The sequence below is a fragment of the Zeus faber genome, assembly GCF_960531495.2.
Source record: "Zeus faber genome assembly, chromosome: 8".
In the NCBI taxonomy this organism is placed as follows: domain Eukaryota; kingdom Metazoa; phylum Chordata; class Actinopteri; order Zeiformes; family Zeidae; genus Zeus; species Zeus faber.
This window is the reverse complement of record NC_137195.1, coordinates 9,764,464-9,780,446: the sequence shown is the minus strand read 5'-3', so window position 1 is coordinate 9,780,446 and position 15,983 is coordinate 9,764,464. Positions and strand designations below refer to the sequence as shown.

Genomic DNA, 15,983 nt, shown 5'->3' with positions numbered 1-15,983 from the left:
GGTGACTGCAGTACTACGAACAGTTCAAAGGAAGATTTGATGTCATGAGCTCGTGGCCCTGGAACCTTCCAGATGATGTGTTCGACTGGCAGTCTTCCCTATCACTGTCTGAGATTAGAGCCAGGGCTTCAGTGACTGAGAATCTTCTGCTCACACTCTTCGTCTGACAGTTGCTTCCCACGTCGTAGATCTGTGCCCGTCTCATGTCATGACTACGAGGCATTTGGAAGCTTTTTGAAGATAAAATATGTGGGGGCTGTGTGTGTGTGTGTGCGTGTGCGTGTGCGTGTGTGTGTGTGTGTGTGTGTGTGTGAGAGAGAGAAAGAGCCTATGATTCATACTAGCGGCTAATTCATAAAGCCCTCCTCTCCTTTGTGGCCAACAATGGGGTGCAAAGTGCTTATGGACACAAACAAAAACATCAAGATGTCAATATTGTGTATAGAAGTTCATGAGCCCAAATTAGGCAAAAGTCTCCTGGCATCAGGCTGAAACAAGTATGTTAACCAGCCCTTTAGTGATGATAAACACCATAATTCTGGTCAAAACTGTCCAACATAATACAAGGGTGAAGGGGAAAATCATCACCATGAATGAACAACCCAGTCCAAGAGCTCTTCAGCAGAACAGCTTCATGGAAATGGAGAAAATCTGGACTTGAGGTCCATCGCAGCATTGATATACACTCAGTGGCCACTTAATACTTAATTGCACAAAACAATGCAAGAGAAGCCCATTTTACGTTGGGAATACTTGGGAATTTTATGCAACTCAGTAATGTCAATTGTCATTGAATAGCTCACAAGTAGGATGCCATGTTGTGGAATGATGGAAGGGAAAACTGTGTTTTCTTCATTTCTACCTCCTCTTCCCCCTCTTATAACTTTGACTGTTCAAGACTTAAGAGGTTTATTCGTCACATACATTTACATACTTTCATACATATATGCAGTGAAATGTCAATATTGTTATATGTGCAGAGCTTGTCACTAGTGCGCAGCCTTGGTGCTCCTCGGTGGAAGAGACGGAGCCGTGATGGCCCCCAGCGGGAAAAACAAAGAAGGAGAGTCAGAACCAGGTATAGGACTAGATATAGGAGGGCATGTGGCCCTCATCCAAGGTCGACCCGGGACTGGAAGAAATGCCTTTATGCCACGTGACTGGAGTGTAGGGTATGGATGGTACTAATAGTACTAATAGTGTCTTGTGTGGGGAAGTAAGGGGCCCAGATGTATGCAAACAGCTGCAACTTCTCGCCTTCCTCTTTACTGGGGGAATCTTGAGATGGCGTGACAGTAATTCATCTGTCGCACGCGTGTTCGATCGGAGAAACATTTCGTTAACCCATTAATTTGCAACAACAACAAAAAAAAATTGTTATGTGGAAACAAAGTTGCGTTCATAGTAAATACAATCTTTATTTTCCTACTCTTGGCGAGTGTATTTTTTACTGTATGGACGCTACTTTATTCCCACATCACAAATTTGAGTTGAGCGTTGCGTGAGCGCTTTTTTCCCACTCAGAAGGTTGTAATTACAGTCACTTCCGTGTGACTCGAACGCGGCATAATGCTGCATTCAAATCATATGGGAGAAACCCACTTGACGCCAGGATGTACTAAAAGACACCAAACAACCTCAATTGCGCAAATGATGGCGTGCGAATAATCTTATTTTTAAACAAAATAAAACCATAAGAGTAATAATAGTAATGTCAAATGAATAAATAATGGATGTATCACAAGCCAGTTTACACATGGAAATATATATATGGTTTTTCTTTGTCTATATCACCACCTATATAATATTTAGGGGTCACTGGATTCGATATTTCGTCTGGTTATATCTAAGCACATTAACTGCTTTTTTCGGTTGTTTTTTTTTTGCGGTGCCTCTCGGCTCTCGAACGGCATTTCCGAACAGACCCCCCTTGCGATCGCCAAAAATCTCCCCTACGACATGAACGCAGCTCAAGCCTTCAAGCTCACCCGGCGCCATCTTGGATTGTTCGCCCATAATACCGCTTCCTCCAACGAGAGTTCGGGGATCGTCGAGCAGAAAGCGGAGCGGATATACGCTGTGAACGTCGGGATTCGCTTGGCCGAGATGCACGGTAGGCCATGAACGATTGTGTTGGACGGCGCGACGCACGGCGGCCGTATGGCAACACCGTGCCGTGCTACCCGGGCTGGGTGTTGGCTAGCTGGCTCTCGGTTCCGAGCCTCCATGCCCGTGGCAAAGCCGTTTCGACGTTTTAATCCGCGGGGCGAGCGCGTCGCCTCTTGAAAGTTACTCGTACTTTGTGGGTGGTCTCGTGGATTAAATGTAAAAAAAAAAAAAAAAAAAAAAACAGCTTGCCATACGCTGTTACATGCTGTAGTTCGGGAGATAACAGTGAAACTACGGTGGACAAATATATTATTGTTTCGTAATTATCATGATTATCTGGTGCCGACGTGCCAACTCGGAATCATTTTGCCGGGACAGACCGGGCTCTATGCTGCTTTGGTCCGGTGCGCAGTAATCAATGTTGACTGGTCGCAAAGCGTTGTTCCTGAAGGCCAACCCAAGTATGTAAGAGGGAGCGTCGGGGTTACGTTACGACGTGTTGTAAAGCTCATTGTTTGTGCCTGGTCCTTGGCTAGACTGTACGTGCTGGTGGCCACGGGGGGCGGTAGAGCTGCACCAGCTGCCAGTTGCCTCTAATGCGAGGCGCAACTCCGCACGGACCCCCTTCTCCGATGCCATGGACGCGCCACACCACACGACCTTCAACGTCGCCAGTCAGATCGCTGGACTGTTCACACCGCACAACTTTCCGTCTTGCGATCGGGGATCTTGCAGCCGTGTGGTTTGCACACTACATGACTGATCGGCGATAGGGGTCACACATTAAAAGGTCTTTCACCGCCTGGTGGAATCTGTCGTCTTGTCACAAAAACACGCGCAAGAAGTGAAACCACGAGTGGGACAGGATTAGTTCTATTTTATTATATCCTTGCTAACTGGGGGGAGAATAAAAGCAGATTTTGAATAAGAAATATATGAAAAAAATAACTCGAGAAGAAGAGTGAAATAGGTTTGTGTGTTCCTGGCTGCTGCTCCGTGCACCGCCGTCTCCCCTTCCGGCCCAACTCACCCTCCCCCCCACTCTGCTCTCATTGGCTGTAGCTCGTCGGCCTGTTGACCCCGACACGACGAGATATTAAACCTGCACGGTATCTCGCCGGCATCGGCAAGCAGTCGGATCGCGTTGCGAGCGGCACGGGAGCGCCCCATGATTTTCCCCTGATCTGGGGCTTTGCTCAGCAATCTCCAAAACCTGTCGGGCAGTGGAATATCAGTCTGAAGTCAGCATAAATGTGCTTCCTTCAAGACCCGTTCCCAGACTGGACTTTTCATCGGCGTTACGGTCAAATGCAGCATTTAAAAAAATCCCTCATAATCAGAAGGTAAACTCAAAGTGGGACATTGGTCATAGTATTGTGAAATAACTTCAGCCATGCCATGGAGCAGAAATTATATATTTGAATATATTTCTCGCGTTTTCCATGATTCTCTAAGTCGTTAAATTTGTTGATAGTTGCTTTTCATAAATAAAGTCCATAAGAGGGTCTGAAAAGTCGCTAAATGTAGCGAGAAAGTGGCCAGGCCAACCAATCAGATATAAGTGAACTTAAATTATTTCAATGACTGGCCAATTCGACACAGACAATATACAATCGTTTTCAGTTATTTTTAAATTTTGGGGTGACGCGGGGTCGATTTGGTGAAGCGGGGTCGGTTTGGTGAAGGGCAGTCGGAGCATTTGGTGGGGCATTGCCCCCCATGCCTAGAATTGGGCTTGAGCTGGGACCTCTTGGATCCCAGGCCCCACGCTGAGAACTACTGGCATAGTGATTTCTATACAATTGATGTGCGTTGGTCCATTGGTTCATTCATTCAGTTCAGTGCAAGAGCTCTGTCGTTTCATTGTCATTGAAATCAGAGTGACTGTTATTGGCACAAATATACAAACATATTAAGTATATATTTTATATGTACTGTAGATATTCTAGTGTATCTGTTATTCAAAATAAAATAAAGCATCGCACTTGTATGTTGATCTTAATTAACATACAAGTGCATAACAAGGCAACAAGACAAGACTTATAGCCTTTGTGCTGTACAAACACGATGAACGGCAGAGGCTAAATGGATGAACCGCAGAGACTAAATGGGAATCTCCCCTGTTTTTATTTTTTTCCGTCAAGATTGAGATTTTGAAAACCTAAAACTTGACTGAACAAATGCATCTTTGCAGTGTACATAGCACAACCAACATCAGCATTTGAGTAATCAAACCAGAGCAATTGGGGGGGGGGGCATAGTGGAAAAGATTATAACCTTGTCTCCTTACATGTCATGGCTTGCGTTTGCACAACACAAGCTGTAAGATAGTACAGAAATATAATTAAAAAAAATTCTGCCTGCTAACGTGCACAGACCGGCTCTTTTCAATGTCTGTCTCATTGTTAAAGAATATGATAACATCTCTCTTTTCTATTTAAATATCAATATCATTTATAGTGCAGACAATGAAAGTTCTCTAGATACATTATAGCTCACAATTGACGTTATATAAGATAATCATATATTTCAAATAAAAAGGAATATGTGTGGTAAACACTCTGCTTCTGCATTTGGTTTGTTCCTAGAGAAAGTAAGTGCACTACAGGATAGGGATACAAATTAAAAGGAATTTCATCAACTGATAAGTTGTTAAAGTCATTAATGTTAGGAAGCAGATCAAGTCTGATGCATTTATGGACAATGAGACACTAATACAATTATTAAACATTACTTAAATTCTTATATATAATAACAGACACACAATCATTTTTAAAATATTTTATTAGTCATCACCATAGCAACATATCACTTGTTTTATTTTGCCATCGTACCTCTCCCTCGTACTTCTCCCCTGTGCTTTTCAGAAAGTGCCGTTATCCCATTTCCATGTACTGCGTTCCATCTGAACAGAGCATTAGTTGTTGAGCAACAATAAACATAGCTTCCTCCTCTGCATCAAGAAGTTCCCGTTTTCTACGGGCAGTCAAGTTTGTCGTTTGTCGTTCTTCTGGAAGCCTTCATCTACTTCTACTACTACTACTACTACTACTACTTCCTGCTCCACTGGGCATTTTTTTTGCCCCCTGTCGTTCCGGTGAGTACTACTACTTCCTGGCTGTTGATTCATAGCAAGACCACAGATTAAGTTGTTATCGATAAGACAAAATCGTAATAAATTATTAGCAATTAATTGATAGTTGATTAATTGTTAATATCCCTACTAGAGGCTGGCCATTGGCAAGAGCTACACACATGCACCTTTTGCACCTGTTTTAAAATTTCCCTGGCCTGACATCGCCACACTAATTTGCGAATGCGTATTAGTCCGGAATCTTAGTTCACTTTAGATTTCCAAGGGGGGTTACCAAGAGGGTGGCGGACTAAAATGTCTCAATACAATTGAGACCAGACGCACTCTGCAGACCAAATAAAACATGAGCTCGTAGATTCGACTGGTTCCCAGGCTACAATTTCCCAGCTCAGGCATTGGGAAGCTGCTGCTGCTGTTAGTTGAGTGGAATTCAGGCAGGGTCAGATAGAATAACTGCAAGAGCTAACAGAATCTTGTATGCACAATCAAATAGTTGATCAGGCTGCTGTTGGCTTAGGGGTAACAGAACTTCACGCTTTGGTCCTGCTCCTTTTTCTGAATTGCCGGCTTGATTCTTATTGCAAGTTATCCTGTTTACCCGTAAAGCCCCACAGAAATCTGTGATCGTTGAAAGCTGAATTCTCTGCAGAAAATTAGGCTGCTGAATCACAGAATCATGCTGGAAACTTCCATTGTAATTGCCCTATGCTGTGTACACCAGCACTTGCAGAAGTTGATGTGTTTTGCTGAACAACTTATAAGACCACAGTGGCAATAATTCCAGACTACACTGTTTCCGATTGTGTTTTGTCTGTTTCGTCTCCATTGCGCCCATTCAGAACTTGAAATGCAAGCATTGACGCATTGCTTCTATTTTTGCCGGACTACACAAGCGTAGCTCTGCGTTTGGAATGTACTCAACCACAAAGATCTGTCGGGACCTGTGTAGCTCGTAAAAGAGGCTGTGCTGCAGCGGACGCAACAGGTAAGGAAACGCAGAAGTTCCATACCAAAGAGCAGTTATTGCCTCTTCAAACTAAATTAGGCAATGTCGGGGCTACAGCAATTTTGTACTAATAATTTCAGTATTTCCATGAGAAAAGGCTGATTAATTGATTTTTAAAAATTTTTTGGAATGGTTGCGGAATATTTTAGAATTTTAGAAAATTCCCTGTCGTATTTTGAGGTATGCCAAAATGTGTCCAATCAAATCCAAGGATAGTTGCTGACCCGTTGCATATGGTCAAGGTGCCTGCTGAAAGAAATGTCCCTATTTCTCCTCCAGCAAGCAAAATTGTGTATTTCTGTTTGTGATGGCATGTCCCATGTATTGAGCCAAGCCATCTTGTTAACGGCCAATTGTGCATAGTTCATGGAACAGAGCTTAGCATAGCCGTGCTTTTGCCTCTATTGGCATGATACAGATAGTGGGTATCCGATCTGGGCCATCTCTAAACATATAGCCATTTCTTATGACTACATGTATACGGGGAATCAAACCTAAAATCAGTGTTAACCATCAACATAACTTTTACTCTGTCACCCAACAACCAGCTATTTTAGCCTGATTTGCTCATAGGAATTTTGATCCAGAACAACACTACAATCTTAGTGGTGGTTGAAAGCTTCTTGGGCCCTGGAGCACCAAGTGAGTAGTGGGGTTGAAGTTTCCCCAGGAGGTTGAGGGTCCTCCTGTCGCCTGGGCGGTGGCTGTTGTTCAGTACCTTTTAGGGGAGAGAAGCAAGTAGTGAGTGGCATGAGCTTAGTGTGGACTGAGCTACCTGTTGACTTGTGACTGCTCCTTTTGAAGGGCCTTGAGTCCTGATTCGCTGCTGCGGGTGATCATGAGTTAGGTGTGCACCATTGGTTGGCTTCAGCTTCCCAGCATGTTTTTTGCCTACCCACAAAAGCAGCCACTGTCATGGCTGCTATGGAGGTGTATAGGCTGCTTGTCAGTCTGCCGGAGGAGCAGGGGGTTCTTGTTTGGATTTTCTCCAGACACAACAGGGGCTGTGCCGGAAACACCGTTCTACATTTGATCATATTGTCCATATCATGTTTTTGTTAGATGCAATAGTTTCTTCCTTGCTACTCTCTTGAAGTCATTTGGCCCAGTCTCTCAATACTCCTTTCCGACTGCACCGAAAACCTGGTAACACCCGCTAATATCCGACATTTGTGATCAGTGGGAAAGGTAACTCCCGGGTCAAATGACCCTGCAATAGACAGTTTTTTTAATCGACTCCACCTCTGATCTGCTGATGTAAACAAGACACCTGGATCGACCTGCTAATTTTGGCCCCTTTATCTGTGCGACAAAGTTCCGGGCGTTGGTGTGTTAATAGACAGGAATATCCGTGTATCATTTGATCATTTCATACCCGATTCCAAAACCAAAGCCAGAAGTTAATGACTGTCATCCCAGGGGAACATGAAATGAGTGCGGGCACCACAGCGGACCCCCCCCCCCCCCCCCCCCAAGTTTTACAGTGTTTGTTTAAGTTGCTGTCTCCTCTACTGTTTTGTTCCAAATCACACTAGCACCATGACACGCCCCTTTTTCCAAGGTGTTCATGGTGTTGAACGTGACACACCAGAAAAAAACTGCATTTCTCCTGGCAATGGGAAAGGTGTCAATCGCCTATTTTCAGCGAGTTTACCTGGGTTTTGTAAACCCGCTAATTCGGGAGTAAAAAGAGTATAATAGTGAATTCATGAGTACTTAGCTGAAGCTAAAGCAACCTACAGATACTTGAGTCTTTTCATAGGGTTCTTTGTGACTTGTTGGACAAAGTAACATCTTTTTGCAGGATAACTACTACTGATAAGATTCTCTACTCTCCCAAACTTTCTCCAGTCATGAGTACAGTCATAGAAAGGGACTTTCAAGACTGAGAGGCATAACTTATTTTCTTTCTTTTTGTTTTGATAGTGGTACCATGTGCCTCGTGAACCCATGACGTCACTCATATGGTAGGACTTAACTTAAGTTAACCCTTTCACAAGATTGCATGTACCAAACTCTTGTGCCCCCTGCCCCCCTTGTGGAAAAATGTGCAATAATGCATAAAATCCAACAGGGAGCAAGTGAATTTTTTCACTGCACTCTACACAAATTGACTATAACAAACCTGCAATCCTTGCATCCCCAGAGAAAAGTGGCCTGTGGGTTATCCTCTGCCTGAGAAGACAAAGCTTAGCACTAACTTATATTCTCACTTGAGAATAGTCCCAAGACAGTAATTCATTGGCATGACAGTGGGCTGAGATACATACATTGCTCAGTGTATAACCTAGCTTTGATGCCATATTCTCAAATGTTTTGTTGTCTACTGCCAGCAGGAATGATTGTCTTCAAAATGCAGACTAAAATAAGACTGTTGACAAATACAATGTGTCATTTGAATCCCTTCTCCCAAGTAGTTTCCTTTCTGTGTCCTTAGGACACAGGAGAAGAAGATACAAAGATACACTATTGATACCGATGCATAAATCTGTCCTCGGCATTAACCCTGCTCCCTATCTACTTTGGAGCAGTGAGGCCCCACAGCAATGTGCCTGGGGACCAACTCCAGTTCCAATGCCTTGGTGAATGGCATTGAGTGTGTTACCATAAATGTGTGCCTTTAGATTGGGGAAACTGGAGCACCCAGAGGAAACCCATGTGAACATGGGGGAAAAACATGCAAACTCCACGCTAGGGCTGCCCCCTGTGACTTGACGAGTCGAATCATCAGTCGGAAACGCTTCAGTTGACTAGGATTATTCAAGAGGTTTTTTTTTGGTTTTTTTTGTCTTTTTTTCAGTGAGTGGCCATTAAAATAACATGATAAAACAGATAGCTTACAAAATGCACAGGGATAATATTTTAATGAGGGATTATAAATAGAAGAAGAAGAAGAATTTTATTTGTCACACACACCACAACACATTCATTCATGCAGTGACGGGGACCACATACACACATGCTTCAAATGGTGGCCTGTGAAATGAGTTCTCTGCATTTGACCGATCATGGCTTGTCCTTTCTCCGGGCAGCAGCCAGGAGCAGTGGGCAGCATACAGTGACGCCTCCAGGGACCAGGTTACAAATGTCCATTGTTGGTCAGACGACGATGTTCTGTATGTTTTTGGGGGGGTCCTTACTGACGTTACATGGAGTAAACCCCATGTGAACACGGGGAGAACATGCAAACTCCACACAGAAAGGACCCTAGTCAGGAGAAAACCAACCGGAGCGCGGTACCAACAGAGCCCCAGGTGGGAATCGAACCCAGGACCTTCTTGCTGTGAGGCAGAAGTGCAATGCACTGTCCCACATGATCATAAATATATTTTTACATGTGCCCCGATAGAAGAGAGCAACATGGAGAGCCGAGCCCTGTTCCTACAAATAAAACTACTAAAAACAGTGTGGGGACAGGGCACAGAAGAACAGGGGATGACTCGTAGACTCGCCAAGATTATTTTCTGTGCATAACACATGGAGAGGGAGTGATTAGGGAGAGAGTCATCGAGAATGTCCCCATTACACACAGTTTCGTTCTATACCGTATCACACATTTGTTCTGTTACATAAGATGTAAAATAATATAAAAACACTGATCTGGCATGCCGATCATGGGCACCCCATCGCTGGCGTGCGCATCGCAAATGGGCATCCTCAGCGTGCCCATGAGGGGGAAACAGGTCGGCAAAATGCGCCCCATTCGCTCCCTCTCCTCGCCCTGCCTCGGGATGGTGCCCTGGGCCGGCGGCTGACTACATTGCCTATAGGAAGAGTCGAGCCTGCCTGGCCCGGCCTGGCCTGCTTCCACCAAACAGGCCACGTTGGTGGAGATGAGAAGTACTCCAGGCCATTGATTGCATTTCTCAAAGTCTCTTGGATTAATATAAAACTAACCACTGTTGGTATCAGTTGTTGTCACTGTTGTGTCGTGCAAGAACTGCATCCCGGTCATGTTAAGACTTATGACGGCTCAGAAAACTTGGTTGGTTTGGTGCTGATGTCGTCACAGACATCTTTACCTTTTAGTGCTCCAGTCTTTAGTCCCCACCATCATCCCAGTCCACAATGTGAGTTGCCTAAATGTCTACCACCCAACAGCACTTACCTCTGTCATGAAATGCTTTGAGCGGACAGTCAAAGCTCATAGTACATCCTATCTGCCCACCACACTAGACACATTCGCCTACAGGCCAAACAGGTCCACAGACGGTGTGATTTGCTCTGCACACTCTCCCTCACTCACCTGGACCAGAGGAACAACTACGTGCGACACCACTATCATCGGCTGCATCACAGACGGACACGAGTCGGCCTACAGAGCAGAGGTGAGAGCCCTGACATCCTGTTGTCAGGACAATAACCTCCTGCTCAACATCAGCAAGACCAAGGGGATGATTGTGAACTACAGGAGGCTGTAGGGAGGGGGGCACACCCCCATCCACATCGAGGGAACAGCAGTGGAGAGGGTCAGCTGCTTCAGATTCCTGGGTATTAACATCAGCGAGGATCTGAGCTGGTCACTGCAGGTGTTGGCAGCGAGACAGCGGCTCTTCTTCCTCTGACATTTGCAGGATATTCAACAACTTCTACATGTGTGCCATCAAGAGTATCCTGACTGGCAGCATCACGGCCTGGTGCTCTGCAGAGGGTGGTCAACGCATCACCAGGACTGTGCTGCCAGCCAATTGGGACCTCCTCAGCCAGCGGTGCAGGAGGAAGGCACAGCGGATCCTCCCTAACACCAGCCATTCCAGCCACAGACTTTTCACGCTCCTGCTATCTTGCAGGAGCATTCGAACACGAACCAGCAGGTTCAGAGACGGTCTTGACCCATCACGTGGGCAGTGGCTCGGGAGGTAGAGTGGATCGTCTTATCTGAAAATTGCTGGTTCGATCCCTCCTGGTAGTGTGCTGATGTGTCCTTGAGCAAGACTTTATCCCCTAAATGCTCCCCGGGTGCCGCAATATGGCAGCCCACTGCTCCTAGATATGTCGGTACTAGGATAGAGAAATGCATTTCGTTGCATCAGTAATTATACTCTGCAATGACAATTTGTTGAATCTAATCAAGCTACTGAATTGCTGACACTTACACTTGCACACAGAGCATACACCCATACTACAGTGATTGGTCCCTTACCCCCACACACTTGGCCACTTTAAGATAAGGAAAAAACACTGTTTACATTGTCTACCGCTGGTTTCTTTAATGCATATCAGCATTACATTGCATACCTGTTTTGCTTTCACTATTATTATTTCTTGTGTTATACTTAAATTTTTTAAACTACATCACTTATTTGTGTTTAGGTTTTTTTTTTTAACTTTTTTAATCACTTACTATGCCCTTATTTCACTTATCATGTATAGTTGAGTTGGCTCTGAAACTCTCAGAATCTTGTTACTGGTAATGTTTACATTGTTATCAAGTATAGGACTAAACTTGAAACTATGTTCAAACACACATTTATATATGATTGTTGACAGCACACACTTTGTCCTGATTTTGGGACTTACTCTTAAGTAAAAAACAAACACTTCAACTAACTCTTCTTACCTTCTGTTGTGCGATGGAAAAAATGACCCAGGGGCTCGGGTTTGGTCAGATTATGAGGTGCACCATGCCCTGCTATAATGTGCAATTGTAAAACGAAAATGAAAAAAATCCATTCCCAGCATAGTTTTAACTATTTATTGGCTCTACTATCTTTGGATAGTACATAATACAGATAGAACTTCTAAATATAAAGAAATTTAAAGGGTCATTTCACAATGGTCACAAAATAACCTTTTTACTTGTGCATGTGGCCACAAATCAAAGGTCCTTGGAAGTTGCTTTCTGGAGTAGACACCATGATGAATATCCACCAGTTCAGCAATGGAGCTCTTTAACAGAGGTCTCCCATTACAACCCAAACCATTATTATAAAATATTTGTTTTGTAACAAATTTCCATATCTTTCTATTCATCAATTGATTGAATAATACATCGTTATTTGAATAAGAAAATTGTCCTGGTCTGTACATAAATTGTTGAAAAGATACTAATCTTCTCCTTTTTTCTTGCCCTCCCTCAGGTCCTGATGTATAAACAGTAAAGCAGTGGAGCACTGAACACGAAGATCGGAAGTAAACTTTTTCACCTATATTTCAAGTGCATGTTAGCAATTGGATAATTTCCCCTTTCCAGGAGAGGATCAATTGTCAAATGTTCCTGTTTTCTGCATGCAAACAATGTATGCGTTGCTGGAACAGATTTGCGCCTTATTCGTGGATTAACCAGTAATGCCACCAGCACAAGGACAATATCATAGTCTCATGATGGAAGACAACTCCTTGAAGAGTTTTGCCTCTAAACACCCTGCAACAGAATCAAATATCTTCATCTGCACTGAGTGTGGTGATGGTTTCAGCCATTACTCTCACGTTTTAAGCCATATGGCCATTCATGGACCTTTGGAGTCGTTTCCCTTAGATGGCTCTTCTAATGGATTTGAGTTCCCTCGAGAGTATGTTCTACAGGAAAATGGTACCCTGACAATTATTAATGGATTTGAGAGTTCACATTATACTTCTATTAATCCTTCTTCAGTGGGCAAATCAGCTAATTTAACCTCCTCTCCCAAATTGACGTCTCCAACTTGTCAACCTTGTTCCCCCCCTTACAAGGATGTCTGTAGGGCAAAGCCAACAAAGCCTGGCCTAAATTTGGATCAGTCTGGACTTAGCCATTACCGTTGCGAAATTTGTTGCACAATGTTTAACAGCCGACTAAGTTTGCATTGTCACCAGGAATATCAGAATGCCGAAAGAGGCTATAAGTGTACATTGTGCTGTAAGATGTTTGAGAGTAGAGAGGAATTAAAGAAACATTTAAAAGACCATGCACATGAGCGATTTTATTGCTGTGGGCTTTGTGGTAAGCGTTTCCTGAAAGTGGACGCATTGAATATCCATCACAAAGAATATCACTTGTCTGCCAAACTGTTGGGCAAATCTGAGATTTGCCATGAAAAAAGGGGTAAGAAAACCTATGCTTGTAAAAAGTGCAGGTTACATTTTTTTTGGTTGTCAGATTTTCAGACACACTCGCTCTACCATTGCAAAGGACAAGAACCTGATGCTTCCCTTGTATCCGAAGTTAAAGCACACTTTAAGAAACTAGAAGATGTGCCACGTCAAATGCATCACAGCAACGGTCCATCTATTAAACACAAAACATTGGATGAAAAAGTTAAAGTTACTGATGAACCAATTGCTGCCGAATATTCCATTACCCCATTCCGATGTGGTTTGTGTGGGGAGCGTTTTAAAATCTTGACAGCTCTAAAAGAGCATCATCGCACCCATCAAACCCAGGAAGAAATTGATCAGTTAAATCAAGAAGCACCAAGGAGGATTCAGAGTAAAATACAAATTCAGAATAGAGGTAGACGTAGAAAGAGGGGTGATTCGAAAGCCAAATTGCATCCTTGCAAACATTGTCATCGTGTTTTCAATCACTCAAGCAGTTTATCTCGGCACATGAGATACCATAAGGGGACGATGCACACTTGTGTTTTCTGTGGTAGGCATTTTCCTCAGCGCTGTGATGTTAGACGGCATATTGGCATGTATCACAAAGCTGAATTGGACAAGAAACCAGGACTGAAACACATAGCATTACATACAGTTCCGCAAATTGGCTCTGCAGTGAACTCTTTAATGGAGGGGAAATACAAAAGCTCTTCAGACAACCAGGGTTTAGAAAAACAAGAGCCAAAGGGGGAAGAGACCGGGAAGTTGTTACCAAACTTGAGGATGAATTACAATTGTCAGGAATGTGGGAAGAAATTTGGTCTTTTGTGTGTCTACCAAAGGCACTTACGCTATCACAAAAAGGAACCGAGTGAATCCTTTAAGAATTCTTCTGCCTTGGAGAATCATATTGAAAGTCACTCAAGTACCGAAGAGGCAGATGTGGTACAAACATCTCTTGCTGCTGTGGCAAAACACGATTCTGTCTCGGAAAAGATCAATTCAGAAGATGTAGAGGATGTTGATAAGGATAAAGACCATCCTCAGGATGAAGAAGGAGGTGCCGCTGCAGTTCTTTAGGAATGCACTGGATGCACAGAGACATTCTCAAGCTTAGAGACTTTCCTTCAGCACCAGCTTTCTCACAGCCCAGAGAACTGTGGGTAACTGATATAGAACCTGACCTGGAACCTGTATTTTATTTTTTATTTATTTTTTGCTTGTAATTTCATAATAGAAACCCTTGTTATTGCCAAGCTAGTCGAACATGTTGGTAGTGTTGAGTATGTTGCAGTTCATAGGTTAATTTCCACAAATTATAACAGTTTAAACCAGTTGAGCTCCGATGAGGATTTTTCTAACTTTGTATTGTAAGGATTGTAAAGGCTATCTTTATGCCAAAAAGGTGTACGAGTCATCTTAATAATTGCTCTCAGCAATTCATTGAACAATATAAAACAGTTTTTAAGACAGGGGTTAATCGATAGCTATTCTATTGATTGATTGATCATGTTGCTGCCTATGTTTGATTTCCAGTTGATTTGTCAATCAGTGATTTTTGTTAACTCTTAAGTGATTTCATTTTTATGCGTTATTTTGAACTGACATTAAAAGATCTAAATTGTACAGTGCCAGGTGTCAAATCTGTCTTGTTCCTGTTTTTCTATAGATAGTTACTATAGTTTAATTTATTTAAATGAGCAGATTAGGGCCTAACCAATAGGCAGATAACATCGGCCGATACTTGGGTTCTGAACTATTGGTACCGATTGAAATTTTCACCGATAAAGGTTATGTCCTATCGGTTATACCAATGCATGCACAGATTTAGAAGCCACGAGTAAATATAAGTCAAGTTTTTATAATTTTCCATTGCTTAACTAAATCTCGAATTAAGTCAATATTTGTCCGTTGACATTTAAGTTTAGAGAAGATTAAATGTAATCTTTGAGAATATTGAAATAACCATTAAAGAATTGTCAATTTCCATAGAAAGCCAATGTAGACTCCGGTGATAGGCCTACTATATAACATTAAATTATTCCCTGCTGGGGTTTTAACCCTAAAATTTAAATTGAGACCTTTATTCAAACCCGAGTCAGTTGAAAACGTATTCCCTGTTTGTATCCTCACGGACACAACCATGTTTAGATAAGAGGCTGTGACACGGTTGTCTTAACATATTGACGCATTATGACATACTCAATGCCCAAAAATGATGGGTGTTGTCGGACAGTTTCTAGTTTGACCACGTTTGTATGGCTTGATACCTGTTTTCTCAATCGTCCATTAATCATTCAGCTGTCACACTCTGTGCTCCTCTCCCACAGAAAGCCATCAGTCTGATCCGGGGTCACACAATTCTGTGTGACACTGGATCCACTCAGATGCTTGTATAGTTCAGATGTGGGTCTGTCCAAGCCATCAGTCTGATGGGACTGTTGTTGAATCACTGGCCTGCGGTGACAGTCTCTTACAGGGTTTCTGTGTAAGATTATAAGCAAAGTTTGGAATGGCCATATGCAAAACAGCAATTCACTGAGATGCTACTTTCAAACGGAAAGAGGCGTAAGTCGCAAGTCACGCATACGCCTCAAGCAGAGGCAATGACTCCTGAACCAATTGGTGAACGAGAGTCAAGAGTCACACAGTACGCCTGAAACAGAAGCAATAACTACTCAACCGATTTGTGAACGAGTGCCACGAGTCACACATGCAACTCAAGCAGAGGTAATGACTCCTGAACTGACTTGC

The 15,983-nt window shown here is 43.1% G+C and overlaps 1 protein-coding gene across 1 annotated transcript; it reads left to right on the top strand.

The window, feature by feature from the left end:
• The first annotated feature begins 1,997 nt into the window (after window positions 1-1,997).
• LOC307234037 (uncharacterized protein) lies at window positions 1,998-14,855 on the top strand. The gene is made up of 2 exons (XM_080005588.1): window positions 1,998-2,113; window positions 12,290-14,855. The coding sequence occupies exon 2, from the start codon at window positions 12,498-12,500 to the stop codon at window positions 14,307-14,309; it is 1,812 nt and encodes a 603-aa protein (XP_079861714.1). The 5' UTR covers window positions 1,998-2,113; window positions 12,290-12,497; the 3' UTR covers window positions 14,310-14,855.
• Window positions 14,856-15,983: the final 1,128 nt, after the last annotated feature.